This window comes from Procambarus clarkii, chromosome 27 (genome assembly GCF_040958095.1).
Source record: "Procambarus clarkii isolate CNS0578487 chromosome 27, FALCON_Pclarkii_2.0, whole genome shotgun sequence".
In the NCBI taxonomy this organism is placed as follows: Eukaryota; Metazoa; Arthropoda; class Malacostraca; order Decapoda; family Cambaridae; genus Procambarus; species Procambarus clarkii.
The window spans coordinates 21,761,687-21,783,854 of NC_091176.1; the positions used below are offsets into that span (position 1 = coordinate 21,761,687).

At 42.5% G+C, this 22,168-nt stretch overlaps 2 protein-coding genes across 2 annotated transcripts in view; both read right to left on the bottom strand.

Annotated features, from left to right (window-relative positions):
* LOC123748840 (nephrin) overlaps positions 1-22,168 on the bottom strand; it is a 224,492-nt gene that overhangs the window by 62,443 nt on the left and 139,881 nt on the right. Inside the window, exons 3-4 of the mRNA XM_069332432.1 lie at positions 11,677-11,774; positions 7,351-7,547 (exon numbers count right to left, since the gene is read on the bottom strand). Of these exons, the coding sequence (XP_069188533.1) occupies positions 7,351-7,547; positions 11,677-11,737 (258 nt within the window). The 5' untranslated portion in view covers positions 11,738-11,774. The remainder of the gene's footprint in view (positions 1-7,350; positions 7,548-11,676; positions 11,775-22,168) is intronic.
* On the bottom strand, positions 16,334-17,209 carry LOC138369193 (serine-aspartate repeat-containing protein I-like). Its single transcript, XM_069332132.1, has one exon. It carries the CDS (start codon positions 17,207-17,209, stop codon positions 16,334-16,336), a length of 876 nt encoding a protein of 291 aa, XP_069188233.1.

Here is a 22,168-nt window from a genome sequence, read left to right on the forward strand (position 1 = left end):
AAGTTTTCTGCAGCTTTGAGGATTATGTTAATATAGGTAATATTGCTCTATGTATATATGCCGCCCACCTCTAGTCATATTCCATAAGGCTGAAGAGGTTTTAACTCTTAGAGTAAAGTATACGATCTTATTGACGGGAATTCTGTGGGTTTAAGAGTCACTAAGCTTTGGGTTTAAAGACCGGGGAGGGGGAGGAATTAGTTTTATTGGTGAGGTTAGTTTGATAATGAGACAACACACATTACATCAGTAGTAAGCTGGTTATGAGTGAGGCTGCCTCATTAGCTCTCTCTCTCTCTCTCTCTCTCTCTCTCTCTCTCTCTCTCTCTCTCTCTCTCTCTCTCTCTCTCTCTCTCTCTCTCTCTCTCTCTCCCTCTCTCTTTCTCTCTCTCTCTCTCTTTCTCTCTTTCTCTCTTTCTCCCTTTCTCACTCAAACTCTCCCTCTTTCTCTTCTGTCTCCATTTATCTCGCAGAATTGCTCTGTTTCTCATAGATAAACACACACCATTCTCTACAGTAAAACCTCAGTACCCATCATTTTCTGGAAGTGTATCCTGCCCGATCTATAAATTATAGAAAATGGGAATGCGAATACTAACTCAAAACTAGTGACTACGAGTCTTGCGTTTTCTTTTTGGGTGGTTATTTTAGTCTGTGCTTTAAAAATGAAGTTGTTTACTCGCTGTGTGACACTAATAATCCCCAATGGTCTTTGGTTATTACTCTTTCTACGTGGAATTATTTTCAACTCATTGTGCAAGGAATTACTGTCAGTGACAGTGAATATAATTCAGGGTTTATCAATGAATTATTTCGTTGAAGAGTATCTACATTTTCGCAGTAAGCCAAGAGGTGAAGAAATCTTTTGAGACTATTTATTAACGGCGTTTTCGTAAAACGATTAAATGTTATTTTGTCGTGTTAAAGTTTTAACGTGGAATGCATAGGAAGAGAGTCAGTGGGAGGAGGTGAAGCTAATGGATCTGGGTAATTAGCTCGCGATTAGTTTCAATTTCGCGAGACTTAGCACACTAAATTTGCAGGTTTGGGACTCCGCGAACGCACGGGGGCGGACCCCGAGTTAATTAAGTGCTAGCATTTTGAGATTTTTTATGTCAATATTATATTGGTATAATTATTTTTTCGAAGTTTCTAGATCATTTTTTTTTTTTTTGGGTGGGGGGATATTCCTGCGCGGGCCCTAAGCCCCTAGCTGGCCCAGTAAATGTTGCTTGTTTCTGTTTCACTTAGGTGGAGTATGAGTATTTACGACTCATATGGTCGCTTCAGTAAGATATGTTTAACAACTTCTGCTGTGTTTAATCTTAATTGAAATATTATTGGGTTTGTAACTGTGCAATATGTTAGATAATGTTTCAGTGGTCTGTCGGGAATTTCTTCACAGTGCTGACATTTCCTCTCATCATCTGGAACCTTTATACTTGTTTCCCATGCACATGAGTTTCCAAGCCTGATGCAATGTATGTGTACTTCTGTTGTTCTACTACTCCCTTTCATCAAAATAAGTGGTTCGTAGTTGGTTAAATTCTTGTACCAACCCGCTGATCCTGATGTTGCAACTGCTGTGTTGTGGTCACTGTACATCTTTTGCATTGCTCTATTTCTAATTACTTTCTTAATCTGTGATAGACTCTGTGGTACGTAAATGTCTAGATCAGTTCATCGAAGCTTGGAAATACGGATTCAAACGTTCGAGATTTATTCCTATGTTTTTGAATATCTTATATATTTATTTTTAATATAGGCTCTAGATAGTAAATATATTGGCACCAAATGAAAAGTTACATATGAGTTGAAAAAAACACTTTTTATAATATGGTTCATAGGACACAACTAAAAAGGAAACTTCAGAAGGCGTGTTGACCCATTCATGGCAGTTCTTAGAAGTAATGTCTATATGGAAATAGTTGTACAGTAATCGTCTTACTAAGATGGTTTCTAATTGATCAGTTAAAAATCGGGTACAAAGTTTAAAGACAATTTCTGAAATTAATGTTATATAGCTTTGCAGTATGTAATAATATAGTTCCAATAATATTTACATTTAAAATGTACAATTTGTGATTGAAGAAGACCTCTCGCAATTTAATGAAAATTTTCCGACAAATGAATAAACAGAACGACTATCACCTTGTTGCAAGTATACTTGTATTCAGTGTGAATTGGGGCACCAAGGCTGTGGACCACTGCTACACGGAGGACCTCTGGATCTAGATGGGTGCTTGTTGCAGGTATAGGTACTGCTAAAAGAAAGTCCCATGCATGGGGGACACACACAGCTCTGAGGCGAGCATTCTCCTTATCTCATGTTGCAGCGTTGAGCTACTATTTTCCTCTATGAGAAAGGGAAGGAAAGGGGTTCACTGGACCAATAAAGGGGAACCTGGAATTAATAAGGTGACGTAGGGGACGAGGTGAAAGAGACGGAGGTAGGTGGGTGGAGGTTAGAGAAGAAAAATGAGGAGGAAGAGAGAGGGGCCTGGGTGAAGGAGGAAGAGGGGGGAGGTGAGGGATGAAGGGGGACTTGGAGATATAGCTTCAAGGTGTGTGTTGAGGGAAGCTGGCACACTCACGAACTTTGCAAGTGCAAAAAAATGAAACTCGGAGCAAAATCTCCCAAAATGCTTGTGTCAGCAGCAAAACTAAACTTTGTCAGGCAGTAAAGATGCGAATCGTTATGCAAACATTACAAATACAGAACTTACAAACAAAATCCATGAATATTTTTGGGGTATTATTCAAGGTTATTATTTTGGGAATATGGCAGATGGTTCTCTGCAACTGAGAGTAATTGTGAATTCTGCACCTCTTAAATGTGAATAATGAGCAGTTTAACTTCTTGAATGGACGAAGTTCAGTAGTCAGTCAAATGCAGCTTATGAACAGTAGTAAAGAAATATGAGAAGGTGCAAAGTTGAGAAAAATTCAGATATTTTATCATGTTCCTTGAGGTGCCTTTGCCTTTATGCTTTTGGTGCTTTCAATGCTATATGCTTGAGGTGCCTTTATGCTCCTGTTGTGATTTCTTTGATAACAGTAACAATATATACATATTGGAAGTACTCTTTCTTTTAGACATGTGTTATTGAGTATGATTCAAACATGAATCGTCTTTGTATTTCTTACGTTCTACATTTGGGAGGGAAGTTTAAAAATCTGTTTTTCAAAGTTCATTATACAATTTTGTTGGGTCTGACGTGTTTTGCTAAGAGAGCGTTTCGCTAAAGCCCTCTTCAACATCTTCCTGATGCTGAAGGATAGGGAATACAATTTGGCAGAGGTGACATATTCATTGAAGAATTAGGAGAGGTGAGGTGTTATCCTCTCAAATGGATTGGGCAATACTGCCGTGCATTTTTATTTTTTGGCTGGTGCAATACGTGCGGTGTAAATCGGTAGTGTTGTCTTGATTTAATTTTGTTTTTAATTTTGCCCCGAGGGAAGAGTTTATTGGGCAGCGCCACTCATCCAGTGAGTGGACACACCGCCATAGTAGCACGTACAACACTCCCCAATAGGAAGAAAACCCGCTGGGTTGTTCATCCTGTCACTTGTACCCAGACACAGCTGGGACTTGCTTAACTGTCTCAAGTGAACAACTCCTGAAACTAGAAGATTAACATCTGTCAACCCTTAAAATCTTATCTTGATTTTGAAGATACTACGGCGTTAATATTTGGATTTTTTTATGTAGTACTTCGGCTGTTTTATCTTTTATTATCGTTGTATTTGTTGATTACTTCTGCATTGTTGGTCAGGATATCTCTGGTTATGATCTGATTGTGTGTAGAAATATTGTAATATTTGACAGGGCCTTAATGTTTGAACATTCCCTTGCATCTACCTCCTGAAAGGGGCGAAGGAAGACGACCTACGTAGCAGTGGGTCTTGTACCTATTGAAAACGGTGAAGAAAGTAAACCTACGTAAAGATATACCTGTTAAAGTAGGTGAAGAAATATACGTAGGTAGCAGTCTACCTGGTGGAGAGGACGGAGGCAAGACAGTCCTCAGCTTTAAGATACACTCGGATCAACTCATCAGGAACAAATGGAGCGACCCTTGCTGAGCTCCTGGCTCTGCCCTCGCCAGGCCAACTATATGTTGCTGCTCTCACATGATGATGATTAAAGTAGCGACTAAAATATATATATAGACGTAGATAAAAGTACATGGTGACGTCAAGCAAGTTCTTGCAATCGGAATAGAGCCCTGGAGGGCTCATTTGTCCTCTATAGGTCAAAAGTGCCGGAAGTGTTCAACGGTGCTCTTATACACTTCTCAATACCGATAATTGATGCTTGTGCAGAGGCTCAAATGTCGATGTTTTCAATACAACAATTATCTTGGAGAGGACTGAAGAGCAACTGAAGGAATTATGAAGCAGATTCTCCGAGGAATACCTTCAAAGGACAGATGTCAAGGACACCATTTGGAGACGGCATGAAATAGTCTTCAGAGAAGACAAGTCGTAAGTGGTTTGAGAAGCAAGTGGAGTTGCTTCAGGTGGGGTCTTCCAAGGAGCGATTTTACAGCCATTGAAAATATGTGTGCCGATTTGAAGAGATGGACTCCACAATGAGACAATTTCGCGTAATGCATGACCTAAGCTGCTCGATACCTGCTTGATGGGGTTCTGGGAGTTCTTCTACTTCCCATGCCTGGCCCGAGGCCAGGCTTGACTTGTGAGAGTTTGGTCCACCAGGCTGTTGCTTTGGAGCGTCCCGCAGGCCTACATATACCCACCACAGCCCGGTTGGTCCAGCACTTCTTGAAGAAAACTCTCCAGTTTTATCTAAGCGTATCCGTGGACTAGAAGTTCGTCAAGGCAATTTGAAGGTAAACTCCTCTGCCTTCCTTTACGAAGGATGAGGAACTGATTTAGGTATTTGATTTAGCGCCCACATGAGGGTTCAGAGGAGGACAATTCATCGCACCGTGGTGGAAGTAAATGCCACCACTCACGACATCGTAAACGCAACAATATCATCACCCAACAATATCATCATACAGCAATATCATCACCCAGCAATATCATCACCCAACAATATCATCACCCAACAATATCATCACCCAACAATATCATCACCCAACAATATCATCACCCAACAATATCATCACCCAACAATATCATCACCCAACAATATCATCACCCAACAATATCATCACCCAACAGTATTATCCACTCTGGGGAATTTACATTTTTCACTCAAGTTCGTTATGACTGGGTAGAACTCACTCAAGAATCATCCCTACGAGACTTCATCCCAAGAATCTTCCCAAACTGAAATTTGAAGAGCTAGCAAGACACAAATCTGAGTCCATTTTACCTGAGATATTTAAATTCTTTAAGTTTTCACTAGAAGTGCTTAGAAATCATGACTAGGAAAGAGAGAGTGTGAGAGAGAGAGAGAGAGAGAGAGAGAGAGAGAGAGAGAGAGAGAGAGAGAGAGAGAGAGAGAGAGAGAGAGAGAGAGAGAGAGAGAGATCAGCATGAATCTGAACCTCCGTAGATACCCTTCCCAGCATCGCCAAACGGGACGTCTTTCTATAATCCACTTGCCACAAGAGAGTATTAAGGCTCGGCCCATCTCCATAAATTTCGCTCTCGGCGCCACTCGGGCCGTTTAATGGTATATTACCGAGAAAAACAGCGAGACCTCGTTATTTTCTTAAAAGTGATCGAGCTTCATTTTGGGAAACTGCTTCTGAAAATGTTACTCCATGTTCCTAAGTGCATAACAGCACATGAAGAACGACTCCATGTTATTTTTTCCAGCATATTCCGGCATATCTTTCAGCATATCATCTTCCAGCATGTCATTTTTCAGCATATTATATTACCAGCATGATATTTTCCAGCATTTTATCTTTTAGAATTATATTTTCCAACTTTTTTTCCGAGCGCGTTATTTTCTGCTATTATATTTTCCAGCATGTTGCTTTCCCGAATATTTGCTCCCAGCAGGTGTTTTCCAAAAGAAATATCCATAATAAAACTAGAGCGAATGGTTCGCATTCTTTTTCATACACTACACGGCCATTGTGAATATTGTAGACGATATTAAGAATGAAATAAAAAGTACGTTTGCTCTCCAAGACGAGGTGTTTCATGATATAAGAGATATATGATACGAAGTGGTTATGATGGAGGAATTCATTTTCCAAAAGTGTGGGGGGAACATTATTGTGTGTTACACTTTTTTTTTGGTTAATGATGCAGCGAAAAGATGAGGCCATCTGAGGATAGCAGGTTATCTGTACGCTTGAACTGGGTACTCTGAAGAGGGACACTAGCAACAGCTGTTTGAGTGTAGTCTCATAGGAACACTGACAACAGCTCATTGTGCATACCGAATACAATGAAAGGGACAACGACACGAGTTCCTACTTCAATATAATGACGTAACTCGTGTTCATCATTGAACATATGTTCAGGAAAATTATATTAGCATAAATCGGTAATATATATTGGGTCGTTTATTATTTAAAACTCTGAATACATGCTCAGCTGTTTAATATTCACTTAAAGTAATTACCATTTCTGCTTAATACTAATCTACACTTAAGTTGATTGTCATTTGTTCTCTTTGAGAAGACAATAGTGGACGTAAGAGGGAAGATAATTGCATATCCTGACAGAGTAGGTCACAGGTCAGCAAGAGGTGCATATTTTGAGAGAAGATCAAAGTTTAATTAGAGAGGTGCATATTTTGAGAGAGTAGGTCAAAGGTCAGCATATCAAAACGAAGGCGGTCACCAAGTATGCACATGGACCACGCTGAACATGACCAACCGTGATAAGGCCAATTGAGACCTCGAGAGAAACTTTTGGATTTATACAAAAGCCAATTATGTTTAGGTCTGTCCAAACACAAAACACTACGGATAGATCTAAACACTATAAATAAATCTAAACACTACGGATAAGCAAACATAAAAGTTATAATGGTAGGTAAATTTGTTTTTAGAGAACTCGGGGCCACACTTTTAATATGCATTCCTTAGCCATTTATTCTAATTTTAACATATATCTCTTTTTCAATAAAAGTTCATTTAACTTGCATCGACCCATAAATTGAACTCTAGTTTAACAGTCCTTTGTCGTAACTTTAACCCCAGTTTAACACGCATTCCCCATAAAGTTAACCCCAGTTTAACATACATCCCCCATTAAAGTTAACCTCAGTTTAACATGCATCCCCCATAAATTTAACTCCAGTTTAACATACATCCCCCTTAAAGTTAACCCCAGTTTAACAAACATCCCCCATAAATGTAACCCTACCTTATCATCCCATAATTTTAACATCATCTATAATGTACTCACATTGATGGTAATTCCTGGTACGGTAAACACGACTGCTGGCGGCTTGTTCTGTGGGATGTATTGATAGAACTGTTTACCATCCTTCCACCACTTGAGCGAGTACAATACCTCGCCCTCAAGCGCTAGGTGGCAGCGCAGCGTAGCCTTCTGTCCCACAACAAGGTACCTGGGAACCTCCACCTCAGTGATGCGTAGACCTGCAGGGGGAGGGAAACAGGTGATGGTGAGAGAAGTGAGGTGTTGGGGTGAGAGAGGTGAGGGAGATGAGGTGGGGAGGTTAGTGTTAGGTGAGACATGAGGAGCTGGATGTGAGGTGTGAGAGATACGTATCTCTCAGGGTAAACATTTCATCTTGTAAGCAAATATACGTAAGATTACGAATATAAGTTTATGCAGTGTAGTGAGAGTTTTTGGTGCTGTGCTACTGGAACACTGTTCAACGAAATGTGTCTGTATGTCAACAATTAGAGGCTGTAACTACTAATATCTCCAATACTATACACAGAGTGCACATATGTTGGTATATATAACTGTGTGTGTGTGTGTGTGTGTGTGTGTGTGTGTGTGTGTGTGTGTGTGTGTGTGTGTGTGTGTGTGTGTGTGTGTGTGTGTGTGTGTATTAACCTAGTTGTATACGCCTAATTGTGCTTGCGGGGGTTGAGCTCTGCTCTTTCGGCCTCTTTCGACTTGGGTAAATACTGACTTAAAGAAAGAATAATTGATAAATGTAACAAATTGATATATGTAAAATTATCATAATAGACTTGAGATCACTAAACATAGTGGACTTGTTTGGGTGGATATAAATAAAAGCTACCTCATTCGGGCCAATAGGAGCTGTCTCGTTTGGTCCAATAGGAGCTGCCTCGTTTGGGCCAATAAAAGCTTGAACAAATCCACAAGGGCCGAGACGAGGATTCGAACCTGCGTCCGGGATGCTCCCGGACGCAGGTTCATGCAGGTTCGAATCTTCGTCACGGCCCATGTGAATTTGTTCATTTGATGCATCACGTTAGTGTGATCTCTGTGTGCAATAGGAGCTGCCTCGTCTGGTCCAATAGGAGCTGCCTCGTTTGGGCCAAAAGGAGCTGCCTCGTTTGGGCCAAAAGGAGCTGCCTCGTTTGGGCCAAAAGGAGCTGCCTCGTCTGGGCTAGTAGGCCTTCTACAGCATACATTATTCATATGTTCTACTTAGAACTATCAATGGCAGCAAACAACGCAGAACGATCTAGTCCCACAAGGGCAAACAAATTTATCACCCTCGCTTAATAAAGCAGCTTTCAGACAAAATGTAGGCGACGAGCGACCGGGTGATTAATCATGTTTTGGCACTTGTTCCTAATGACTGAATTGCCGGGTTTGGTAATTAATTGCTCTTCTCTAACGAAACGGTGGATTTTCAACAGACGCGACGTTTTGTATCTCTCTTCTTCCTAATCCCTTTTTTTTGTGGTTGTGTATTCTCTTCTTCCTTATGCACATTAATTTAGACTGATTTGCCCTTCCTACACATCCTCCTTTATTTCATTATTTTAATTATTATTATTATCTTTGAATGCATTATATTTGGTGGTTAAGAACATCAACTACACTTTTTCTCTCTCCAGTTTTTTCATCATTGTGTTTTGTCTTTATATATAAATCACTAGAAAGATACCCGGCTGTACCCGGGTTTCTGTTTCTCTCTTCATGTTTCCTCTGTCTCTCCTTCTCCCATCAGCCCTTTCTCTCTGCCTCTCTCCCATTCATTCTCCTTTCGTAACTCCCATGTTCTCTCTCACTACTTTTTCCTTCCCATTTTCTCTCTCTTCTAGTGGGCAAAAGATTCTCCAGTGATATTCAGTCAACATTATCAACATTGAATCCATGTTTACGATGTTGATTCAACATCGATAAATAAAATATGTCATAAAATATATATATATATATATATATATATATATATATATATATATATATATATATATATATATATATATATATATATATATATATATATATTATTTTTGTAACAAAGTTCAAATAAAGCATATATAAATGTGTACATACAAAAGAATGGGTGTGGTAGGAGAAGATAATATTAGTGTTCAGTGAGAAACCACAAGGTCTCCTCTGAATACTTTTTATTTTCTTCTCCGAGGCTATGGGTCCCCACATTGGCACCAGAGGTGGTACCCTCACAAATTAAAATATATATATATACATATATATATAAATATATATATATATATATATATATATATATATTTATATATTTATATATATATATATATATATATATATATATATATATATATATATATATATATATATATATATATATATATATGTGTGTGTGTGTGTGTGTGTGTGTGTGTGTAAATCACAAAAATGAACACGTGATGAAAAATGTGACAGTGTCAGACCACGGAGGAAGAATTGAAGCAGGAATTTCTTTAAGTACTTTCGTATATTAATATATCTTCAGAAGGAATGATCATTCCTTTTGAAGATGTATTAATATACGAAAGTACTTAAGGAAATTCCTGTTTCAATTCTTCCTCCGTGGTCTGACAGTTATATATATATATATATATATATATATATATATATATATATATATATATATATATATATATATATATATATATATATATATAAATTATACGTGCTCACTTACATTTATATAAACGGGTGCACTGAACAATCTTAATATTCATATTTATTTAGCTATTAATTAGAGAGAAGGATGTCACGCCGCCCTCTTCCTCCTTCACTATAATCCCAAGACAATCACTCATCCCTTTGTTGTGATAATGCCATGTGATCTGCCTGACCCTTTCTCTGCTTATATTATATTCTACTCGCACCACTTTTTTTTCCCCTCCGTGTTTACTTTCTTCCCATCCTTGTTACTTTCTCCTCATCCTGTTAATTTCTCTTCCCTTTACATAACACTTAATCTGTGAAAGTTGCATTAATATGTTACGAACTATATTTTTTGTTACTGATGATTATCAATGATACTTCTTAACTCTTGGATATTTGTAATCTTGTTAATTCCACTGCTAGCAAGACTTTTCCTGGTTTTACCCCCGTATAATTGAACTAATCCACCTCCCTCTGAGAATTACAACACACTCCCGTAACACCATTGTTTCTCCCAGAAAAAGTAGGTTCGTTAAACATACTAAGTCCTTTGTAACTAAATCCCTGTCATGATCTCACATGACTTGAATCATTAAGATAGATTACCGCCCTGTCTCTCTCTCTCTCTCTCTCAGTCTCTCTCTCTCTCTCTCTCTCTCTCTCTCTCTCTCTCTCTCTCTCTCTCTCTCTCTCAGTCTCTCTCTCTCTCTCTCTCTCTCTCTCTCTCTCTCTCTCTCTCTCTCTCTCTCTCTCTCTCTCTCTCTCTCTCTCTCTCTCTCTCTCTCTCTCCGTCTTCCGGGAAACTGTTGGGGTTCCCTCCAAAAAACTTTAAGGTGGTAACAAAATTTTGCAGAACCTAAATTTTAACTTTATAATCGGGTATTATTAAGCACGTCATTGTATCAAAATTTATCTGCGCTTAAATTTCCAGCGACAACATTTCCTAATGATCGGAATTAACAGCAAAACACAGACGAGCGTTTTCGCGTCTCGTCAGGTGAGCCCTTAACGAACGTGGCTTATGGGAGACATGAGGAACGGTGGTGGTGGTTGGGGAGGACACAGATGTGACGGCAGTCATGAGGAGTGTGAAGGTAGACATAAAAGACACATACAGGACACACATACAGGACACACATACAGGACATACATATAGGACACACAAACGGACATCCGGCCGACACCAAAAGGTAGTCGCCGACGTCAGGCCGCCATCAGAAGGTAGTCGACGACGTCAGGCCGCCATCAGAAGGTAGTCGACGACGTCAGGCCGCCATCAGAAGGTAGTCGACGACATCAGAGCGACACCAGAAGGTGATCGACGACATCAGAGCGTCACCAGAAGGTGATCGACGACATCAGAGCGACACCAGAAGGTGATCGACGACATCAGAGCGACACCAGAAGGTGATCGACGACATCAGAGCGACACCAGAAGGTGATCGACGACGTCAGAGCTACACCAGAAGGTGATCGACGACATCAGAGCGACACCAGAAGGTAGTCGACGACGTCAGAGCGACACCAGAAGGTGATCGACGACATCAGAGCGACACCAGAAGGTGGTCGACGACATCAGAGCGACACCAGAAGGTGATCGACGACATCAGAGCGACACCAGAAGGTAGTCGACGACATCAGAGTGTCACCAGAAGGTGATCGACGACATCAGAGCGACACCAGAAGTCGCAGACGTACCTGTAGCAACGCCGTGCAGCAGCGGGAACACGACCAGAGTAGCCACCAGGTTAGCAGCCATAGCGAGCGTCCTCGAGCGTCCTCGCTACCCAGGGAACCTAGAAAGAAAACGGCTCAGCATTAACTTCCCGAGCAAATATTACGTCCCGTAAACACTTCCAACGTAAATATTTCTTCTCGGGAATTTTTCCAAGTGAAATCTTGATCTTTGTACCAAATAGTCAGCATATGTATATACACAGACAAATCACTTTATCTTGATATATCACTGAACAAAGCCACAGGAGCCGAGCCACAGGACTAGAGCTGGCATCTGGGAACTCCCTGCGCATAGGTTCGATCCCTCGAAACGGCTCCGGTGGATTTGTTCAGCATATTTGTGTGTTTTAGCTTAGGAAGGTATGTTAATGTGTGTTCCAGCCGGTGTTGTTAATGAATCGGGTATTTGTATTGATTATCTTGCTTTATTTATGAATAAGCCTTTGTGAGCTTTAAATAGATAACATTTAGTGAGCTCTCTGAATAACATATTTTAATGAGCACATTACAGAATTTGTTTCTTATTTGTGAACAATACATTTCAGCGAGGATATATATCCAAATATATTTTCAGTGGCTATAAATTTAACGAGTTAACTTGTAGGTAGCCTTTTAGCGAGCTATCTGTACGTAGCCTTATAACGAGTTCTCTGTGGGTAGTCTTTTAGCGAACGGACGGATTACACAGACCATTATACGCTTTTATATATGCATTCCAACAACAATATATATATTATCATTTATTTTTTGTGTGTGTGTATTTTCCATTTATATATATATATATATATATATATATATATATATATATATATATATATATATATATATATAATATATATATATATATATATATATATATATATATATATATATATATATATATATATATATATATATATATATATATATGTGTGTTGTGTGTGTGTGTAAATCACGAACAAATTAGCAATTGATGAACAATGCAACACTGCCACGATGCAACGACTAAAACAGGAATTTATTTTAACACTTACGTATTTAATTTCATCTCCCTTCAGAAGATATACTATTGCAAAGGAAAGTACTCAAGAAAATTCCAGACTTAATCCTTCCTTCTCTTTCTTATTTTTTCACCTTTCTTTCCCCCCTTTCAATTCTCTTTGTCCTTTATCGTTTTCGGGAGAGTGTTTGTATTTTTTGGGGGGGGGCGTTTTTACAAACCCAATCCGGCTCTCATGCATGAGAGGGTTCGCGTAGAGCACGAGTATGAATCCACTACGTAGTGGCCTCCGGGCCTATTTCGTAAATAAATAGGGCAGATCAGTCATGCGTTCCTGCCCGTTTGTCTGCGTTTGTGTAATCTTCCGTACACATTGGATTATAGGCTATCTGAAGCTCGCGTGTTTGGTATTGTTAATTTGCGCTTGGTTTGTATTTGTGAATGTTTTCATTTGTATGTGCATATGTTTGTGTATATATTTTCGAGCATGTGTATTCTCGTCTGTATGGGTTCATATACAGGTAACCGTTACCAAGGTGGCTCGCAAAACATAATTGCAAGCAATTTAGCCAGTGTGTAACACTGATTTAATATTTTACTTGATCAACATATTATATGTAAAAGTTCTTGCTAAGGTGTAGTTCGAGTGTCAGAGAGTGAGTTATGTCGTTCCCAGATGGCACTGTTAAGATAGCACACGCGCGCGCACACAAAATCTGTCAATTATACCAGTTGAGAGGCGGGACCGAAGAGTCAAAGCTCAACCCCTGCAAAGAAAACTAGGTGAGTACACACACATACAGGCCCCCCGCGAGGCCGGTGGGCCTCGCGGCTGAGTTGACAGCATTCGGTGGTTGTAGTCCTAGGAGCCCGGGACTTCCCTATCCCGGCCGAATCAGATACAAATTGGTGTGTGTGTGTGTGTGTGTGTGTGTACTCACCTAGTTGTACTCACCTAGTTGTGTTTGCGGGGGTTGAGCTCTGGCTCTTTGGTCCCGCCTCTCAACCGTCAATCAACAGGTGTACAGATTCATGAGCCTATCGGGCTCTGTCATATCTACACTTGAAACTGTGTATGGAGTCAGCCTCCACCACAGCCTCCTTTGTGTGTGTGTGTGCGTGTGTGTGTGAGTGTGAGTGTGTGTGTGTGTGTGTGTGTGTGTGTGTGAGTGTGTGTGTGTGTGAGTGTGTGTGTGTGTGTGTGTGTGTGTGTGTGTGTGTGTGTGTGTGTGTGTGTGAGTGTGTGTGTGTGTGTGTGTTAGAGAGTAATATATGTAGTAGATATAATAAAGGAAAATATATTGGTAGGAAAAGCGCGGTCCAAAACCTAATAGATCAATTCTGCAGACACAAATAATAATAACAAATAGTAAACACACATACAACACACACACAAACACAGGGGCCTCACGGCCGAGCGGGCAATGCTCTGAGGTCGTAATCCTAAGACCCCGGGATCAATTCTCGACCGAGGCAGAAACAAACGGGAAGAGTTTCTTTCACCCTGATGCACCTGCTCACCTAACAGTATATAGGTACCTGTGAGTTAGTTGCTACGGCTAAATCCTGGGAATGTGTGTGTGAGAGAGAGAGAGAGAGAGAGAGAGAGAGAGAGAGAGAGAGAGAGAGAGAGAGAGAGAGAGAGAGAGAGAGAGATAGAGAGAGAGAGAGAGAGAGAGAGAGAGAGAGATAAAGTATATACGATCGAGGAAAAATAGGTCGGGAGCAAGTACATTAGGCCACTGAGGGTTAGAAAGGCGGGGCCCAGGAGCTAACAGGTCGGTCGTGCAGGCACACACAGTAAAGGCACGACACTACACAGTCCAGGAGACGGAACATGTTAGGGGTTGCTGCAAATGGGTCGCACTATATTCGCCTTTGTCGCCCCATTATATAAAGTACATTAATTTTTCCTCTCCCCACACTGCCTGGATGACGTGTGGATTGCTGGCTTACTGGCCGGATGGCTGCACGGGTTGTGAATAGCCTTCTTCCTGGCCAGCGTCCGGTGGATTGGGTGACTGAAAAGCTAAAATAATGAATAGTCGAATAGGTGACTTAAAGGATTAGCAAAATTAATTGTTCAATTGGTGAGAGGATACGTAGGGTTGCGTGTGGCTGACTGGCTGGCCAACTGGTTGGCTGGCTGGCTTACTGACTGGCTGACTGGCTGACTGGCTGGCTGGCTGGCTGGCTAGCTGGCTGGCTGGCTGACTGACTAGCTGGCTGACTGACTGGCTGACTAGCTGGCTGATTGACTGGCACACTAATGATGCAGGGGACCGGAGATGACCATGTAAATTCACAAGAAACAATGGATATTCGTGACGCGATGCCATTCACAGACAAAAGAGCGACACCATAAAATATTTCCATATTGATCCCTTTGGTGGAAGGAGAGATAATCCTTCCAGTGGACGTCTGGTCTTGGTATTGACGCGTCTTTGTTCCTGAGCGCCGGTCACACGGGATCAGCGGACCTCTCACCAGCCCTGGACAGCTGGTCGTCTGACAATTACTTGTGTTGAGATTGTAATAAGCTTATTGAGGTATAAATACACACAAAGGGATGAGCTGTTCTCACCCAGTTTAGTACAATGTGTTCATATATATATATATATATATATATATATATATATATATATATATATATATATATATGTACATTTCTTGTTACGTGTCTCTGAATTGTTCTAAGCCTTTCCTCTTATACCTTGTGTGTACTTATTGAAATTTTGATATAATGAAAAAATGGTAAGTTATTGCTTCAATATGCATTAGAATATTGAATGCATCTACGTAATTTAAAGATTAAAAATTAAAAGTTAGCTATCCTTTTTGCATTCAAAATTCGCCCGTGTACTTGTATACACGAAGAAACACAGACACAAAAAATTTAACCTACTCGCAATGACAATTACATCCTGAAAAGATATATTGCAACAGAGTGGTATACGTCAGAGAGAGTTCCAGGAAACTCCACTGTGTATAGATGGAGGTTCCAGGAGGAGTCTGGCCCAGTGGAGCAAGAAGAGGCACCCTGCACAGACGATGACAGGGACCTGCAAGAGACAATGAGTGGGAGCTGCAAGAGAAGGTGACAGGGAACTGCAAGAGACAATGAGTGGGAACTGCAAGAGAAGGTGACAGGGAACTGCAAGAGACAATGAGTGGGAGCTGCAGGAGAAGGTGACAGGGAACTGCAAGAGACAATGAGTGGGAACTGCAAGAGAAGGTGACACAGGGAACTGCAAGAGACAATGAGTGGGAACTGCAAGAGAAGGTGACACAGGGAACTGCAAGAGACAATGAGTGGGAGCTGCAGGAGAAGGTGACAGGGAACTGCAAGAGACAATGAGTGGGAACTGCAAGAGAAGGTGACAGGGAACTGCAAGAGACAATGAGTGGGAACTGCAAGAGAAGGTGACGCAGGGAACTGCAAGAGACAATGAGTGGGAACTGCAAGAGAAGGTGACACAGGGAACTGCAAGAGACAATGAGTGGGAGCTGCAGGAGAAGGTGACACAGGGAGCCGCACCATAGACAAAAATATCACAGCAAGTATATAAAATGGATATTAAATATGTTATTTTCCAAATTTTTAGTTTTATTCAGTTATGTCATTTGGCGCTTTTCATCTTATATAGTGATCATCCTCCCGCACCTCACTGTGTCCTGGACACTTGCCGAGCGATGCTGTAATACAGCTGTTTGCGTCATCTGCTGGGCGACTAAATTTTCGACTAGTTGTCTGATGACAGACCCTCGTGTGCTGGCTGACTGGAGGCCCTCGTGTGCTGGCTGACTGGAGGCCCTCGTGTGCTGGCTGACTGGAGGCCCTCGTGTGCTGGCTGACTGGAGGCCCTCGTGTGCTGGCTGACTGGTGGCTCTCATGTGCTGGCTGACTGGAGGCCCTCGTGTGCTGGCTGGTGGCCCTCGTGTGCTGGCTGACTGGTGGCCCTCGTGTGCTGGCTGACTGGTGGCCCTCGTGTGCTGGCTGACTGGTGGCCCTCGTGTGCTGGCTGACTGGAGGCCCTCGTGTGCTGGCTGACTGGTGGTCCTCGTGTGCTGGCTGACTGGAGGCTCTCGTGTGCTGGCTGACTGGTGGCCCTCGTGTGCTGGCTGACTGGTGGCCCTCGTGTGCTGGCTGACTGGTGGCCCTCGTGTGCTGGCTGACTGGTGGCCCTCGTGTGCTGGCTGACTGGTGGCCCTCGTGTGCTGGCTGACTGGTGGCCCTCGTGTGCTGGCTGACTGGTGGCCCTCGTGTGCTGGCTGACTGGAGGCCCTCGTGTGCTGGCTGACTGGTGGCCTTCGTGTGCTGGCTGACTGGAGGCCCTCGTGTGCTGGCTGACTGGTGGCCCTCGTGTGCTGGCTGACTGGTGGCCCTCGTGTGCTCGCTGACTGGAGGCCCTCGTGTGCTGGCTGACTGGTGGTCCTCGTGTGCTGGCTGACTGGTGGCCCTCGTGTGCTGGCTGACTGGAGGCCCTCGTGTGCTGGCTGACTGGAGGTCTTCATTTCGCAATAAAACGTTGTTCCAGTTCCCATTCACGTTACACTCACAATCAGCTTGACTATTGGTGGTAATCTTGTACATCCTGAGCACCTACTACCTTCCAGAGCCTAGAGGCCATACTCTCACAGACGTGGCCTTAAGGATAGAACCTTGTGTGCCAACTTGCTGTCCATCTGCATCCATCAACACACCCGCACTCTAACACGGGTCATTCACACCTCTACCGCCCGATCCAAGTAGTTGGGCTTGTGAGGTTCCACTAACACCTAACAACTAGTAAACTATACATTTTAAAACGGAATTACATACATAAATACAAGCCTCGTTAGCCTCACCTCACCTCTAAACATCCTTTTTTTAATTTCTTCTCCTACTCTTTCTCCTCCTTCTTCCGCCTCCTCTTCCATTTGCTCCTGATCCCTCTCGTCCTCTCCCGCCTCTGCACCACCTGGTCCTCCTGCTCACACCACCTCCCGCTTCGTCTGACTCTGCCAGACTCCGGAACAAGTGCCTGAGATCCCGGCCAGGCACGGATAAGCCCCGCTGTGGCTCTCTTCCCTCCTCAACTGGCCTCTCCTACACACACCCCACTTACTCCTTTGGCCTGTCAACACAGCGTGGATTACGACGGGAGAGACACTGTGATTTTGTTTCTGTGTTGAGTGAGTTGTGTGCGTTGTGTGTGTGTGTGCCTATGAAATAGAGAGAAAGAGAATGTGTATATATAGTGTTCAGATGGCATCTTTAACATGGTCTGTGAAGGCTATCTAGATATTTGTCGTGTTGATGTATACCGTGGATGTTATTTAATGTGTTCCTCAGATGCTTCTCGTTCAGTGTTTCTGGGAGCTGCTTTAACTTTACCCTCGACAGTACCTGGGTTCGTCTCTCTCTCTCTCTCTTTTTCTCTCTCTCCTCACCTGCTCATTACTTTGCATTTATGAAGGACAAGGTAAAGCAACCATCAATACGATCTATACTGGAGTGCATCTATATCACCTTGAAGCTTTCCGCAGTCACTGAAGTTAATCTCTCATCATGTTTGCAGCATCCTCAATATGGATACAAATGTCGGTTTTCTCTTTCAGGTAGTTGACATTTATCAAAAATGTAATGGCACCCAATTGTGTTTGCTGTTTCAGGCCGATTGCAGCTTCTCGCTGCCCCAACTTTCCTGTTTTTTACCCTCAGTTGTCTACCGGTGAGAGAGCTTCTCACTTATCCCAGCACTCTCCTGGATAAGCCAGTCTGTTTCTCAAGGTTGTAAAAGAGTCTTCCATGCGAGACTGTGTTAAGCGCTCTCTGCCGGTCAAGTAATGTTCAGTCAGTCCAGTCTTCTCTATATTTTTCATTGTCATTTTTACTTAAGAGTTAAGAGCAACATGGTATGTCTCTACGTATTCTTTGCTGCTGGTTGATACGAAGCTCCATTCATTTACTTGTTCCGTAAGTAGTTTCCTAAAGAGTGATGTCTACAGAATGGCGTGTCTGTACTGAATGACATGCTTAGACTGTCATGAATGTCTACACTAAGTGTCATGACTACACTAAGTGTCATGTCTACACTAAGTGTCATGTCTACGCTAAGTGTCATGTCTACTCTAATGTTATGTCTACACTGTGTCATGTCTACACTAAGTGTCATGTCTACACTAAGTGTCATGTCTACTCTAATGTTATGTCTACACTGTGTCATGTCATGTGTCATGACATGACACTAAGTGTCATGTCTACACTAAGTATCATGTCTACCCTAATGATCATGTCTACCCTAATGTTATGTCTACACTGTGTCATGTCTACACTAAGTGTCATGTCTACCCTAATGTCATGTCTACACTGTGTCATGTCTACCCTAATGTTATGTCTACACTGTGTCATGTCTACCCTAATGTTATGTCTACACTGTGTCATGGCTACACTGACAATTATATGGTCCACACCGCCAGTATTACCAACACTGAGACCCGCAGTCAGCTCATATTACCTTGTGTCCCTCACCTCACCGGGAAGATTGTGCCAACGAGGCTGTATATCTAATATACTATTTAATATTAAATATACGACCCGGTTATGGCCTAGTTGCTCTCCCTCCCCCCCACCTCCTCCCTTACTCCCTCCCCTTCCCCCTTCCCTCCCCCCCCCTCCCCTACCCCTTTCCTTTCCTCTCCCCCTCTACCTCTCCCCCCTCTACCCCTTCCCCCTCACATGAAGTTATAAGAAAAACCAGACTTGGTTCGAAAGAAATAGTATTAATGTAAAATACAAGAACCGAACACGATGAGGAATTACTCAACAAAAGAGTCATGAACTTAACTTTTTTAACCTCGACAGTTGACCTTTTACCCGCTAAAACCTAATTACCAGTTCCCTGAATGGTCTGCAAATCACCTGCCAAGATTGGTCCAAATAGATTGAAAACTTTGTGAAATATTCATCCGACTGAGACAGACCAATGAATGAAAATAGATAGAGGCAGACGGAGAGGGACATTCAAATAAACAGGCAGACAAGGAAATAGACAGAGAAAGATGTAAGGAACATACAAACAAATTGACAGAGACAGTCAGACAATTATAGAAACAGAGAAACAGGCATACAGATAGACAAAGAGATAGACAGAGAGAAAGAGCGTTGCGAGGCGGGACAAACGAGCCACAGCTCAACCCTCCCCCCCCCCCGGGATCACAGCCAGGTGAACACAGCCAGGTGAACACAGCAAGGTGAACACAGCAAGGTGAACACAGCCAGGTGAACACAGCCAGGTGAACACAGCAAGGTGAACACAGCCAGGTGAACACAGCAAGGTGAACACAGCAAGGTGAACACAGCAAGGTGAACACAGCAAGGTGAACACAGCAAGGTGAACACAGAAGCACAGCGCTCTGGGTGCCGACAACGCATCAACAAGGCCCGAGGTCAGACGTAATGAGAATTTAGGAGAAAAGACTGAGAAGTCAGTGACAATATCAAAACAATGAGAGAGAGAGAGAGAGAGAGAGAGAGAGAGAGAGAGAGAGCCTGGTTGGGTGTCAGAGGAAGGGAATTAAATGAGAAATACACAAAAGTTTAAAATATGCCATGAAATAAATTGCATTTGACTTTTGCCTTCTTTGAAGCACGGAGGTCGGAACTAAAGTTGTTTATTTACTCAAATGTTTGCAATAATATTTTAAATTTACAAAGATAATTTTAAGCGTAACCTTATGAATTAAATTTACCATTCTTCAAAGCAATACAGTCCCATCCCATTCTCTTACCCCCTTCACTACACCCCTGGCTTCTCCTCTTCGGTACATCCCCCCTTTTTCTACCACCTTCGCTACACCCCCCCTTTTCTACCCCCCTCTCCGCTACACACCCTTCTCCTACCCCTTCACAACTCTTCTCCTCCTACCTCCCTTCACTTCACACTGTCTTATCCTAGAGGCGTAGCTTGGGGTCATGTTTTCCAAGACGATCTTAGGTATGATCTGGAGAAGGAGTTAGGCTTTAAGGGTGACGCTGATGTCAGCCAGCAGTCACGACTAACTTCCCTATTGTAGGTGTGGACAGGGTTATACCCACCTCTGGGCACCTCCGCGAACAGAGCCCTGTGGGACTCCACTAGTGACTTCGCGTCAATCTGCGGTCTCCCTCTTCACTGTAACTCTCTGCTTCCTATTGCTTAGGTACTTCCTTATCCACTGGAGCGCCCTACCAGTTACTCCTGCCTGTTTCTGCAGCTAATGTGTGAGAGACGTGGTGTTACATGGAGTTACATCAATGTGTAACAATAATGCTCTGCTAATTAGTATCATGTATTTCCCCTGTTAGTGTACTAGTTCCTCCTCACGTCCCTTTCTCATATATTTATCAAAGAATAGCAACGATGTGTCGCATATGATGCATTATGTATCAGCTGAATATTCCAAGCGAGATGCGATACAATAAAAGCTAGGGGAAATAGGGCGTAATTACCCATTCGCCTCAATATTGTCCTCTGTTATTCGCGAATTAGTACAGAACGATCGAGGTCGTTCATATAACTGGCCGTTTGGGTAGTCTGGTGGCCGCAAATTCCCAAGCGAGCGTTTTAGGTAATAGCTGACGTTTCCAGGGAAACATTGACAGCTTAGCGGCGTCATTTCAACTTCGTGGCGCAATAGCCGTGTAGAAAAGTCTCTTGCTATTTCCTTCTGACTAATTATTACGTGCAAAAAATATACACGAATGTGTTGTCAGTGTTAATGTGTGGCGCTCTGGGCAGGTCCACATTAGTGGAAATATGATGGAGACTTGATTTAATTCCCGTTGGCGGAGACAGGATGCAACCCACAATAATTGCCTAACTCCCGGGTACCTATTTCGCTGCTAGGTGAACCTAGGCATCGGGTGAAAGGAAACTTTATTTGGGGGCTACAGTGCAAGACATTCAGTCAACAATGTTCTTACTCTGGCTCAACCATTCTCAAAAACGATCGCCATTCTTTCTTCTGTTGACGCGAATCTGGAACACGTTCTCTCAACAAGTTTTAGAAAGAGGCCTAAAAATCAGCTGATGTAAAACAACAGCTGACAGACAAACAGGAAGACAGACAAATACAATGACAAATTTTAGAACACTTCTGAAGAAGCTGGAAGTGAGTTGAACTGCACGAGTACCAAAGAAATCAGCACAAGGACCCAACACGGGTTTTTGCACGTGTCGATGAATTAAGTGCGAAGTTGAGACCCAGCATGTCGATGCTCGTTGAGCCTTCACAGCTGATCAAACTAATCAAAACAGCCCGAAAAAATTTCCTTGTGGATCTGGACAAAGTATGGATATGCAGACGAGGAGTCACAATAACGTGGCTGAAATATGTTGACCAAACCACACACTAAAAAGAGATTGGCTGACGACGTTTCGGTCCGTCCTGGATCATTCTCGATTCGACTGTGTTGCTTACACAACACAATTGAAGGGACGAAGGGAGGGA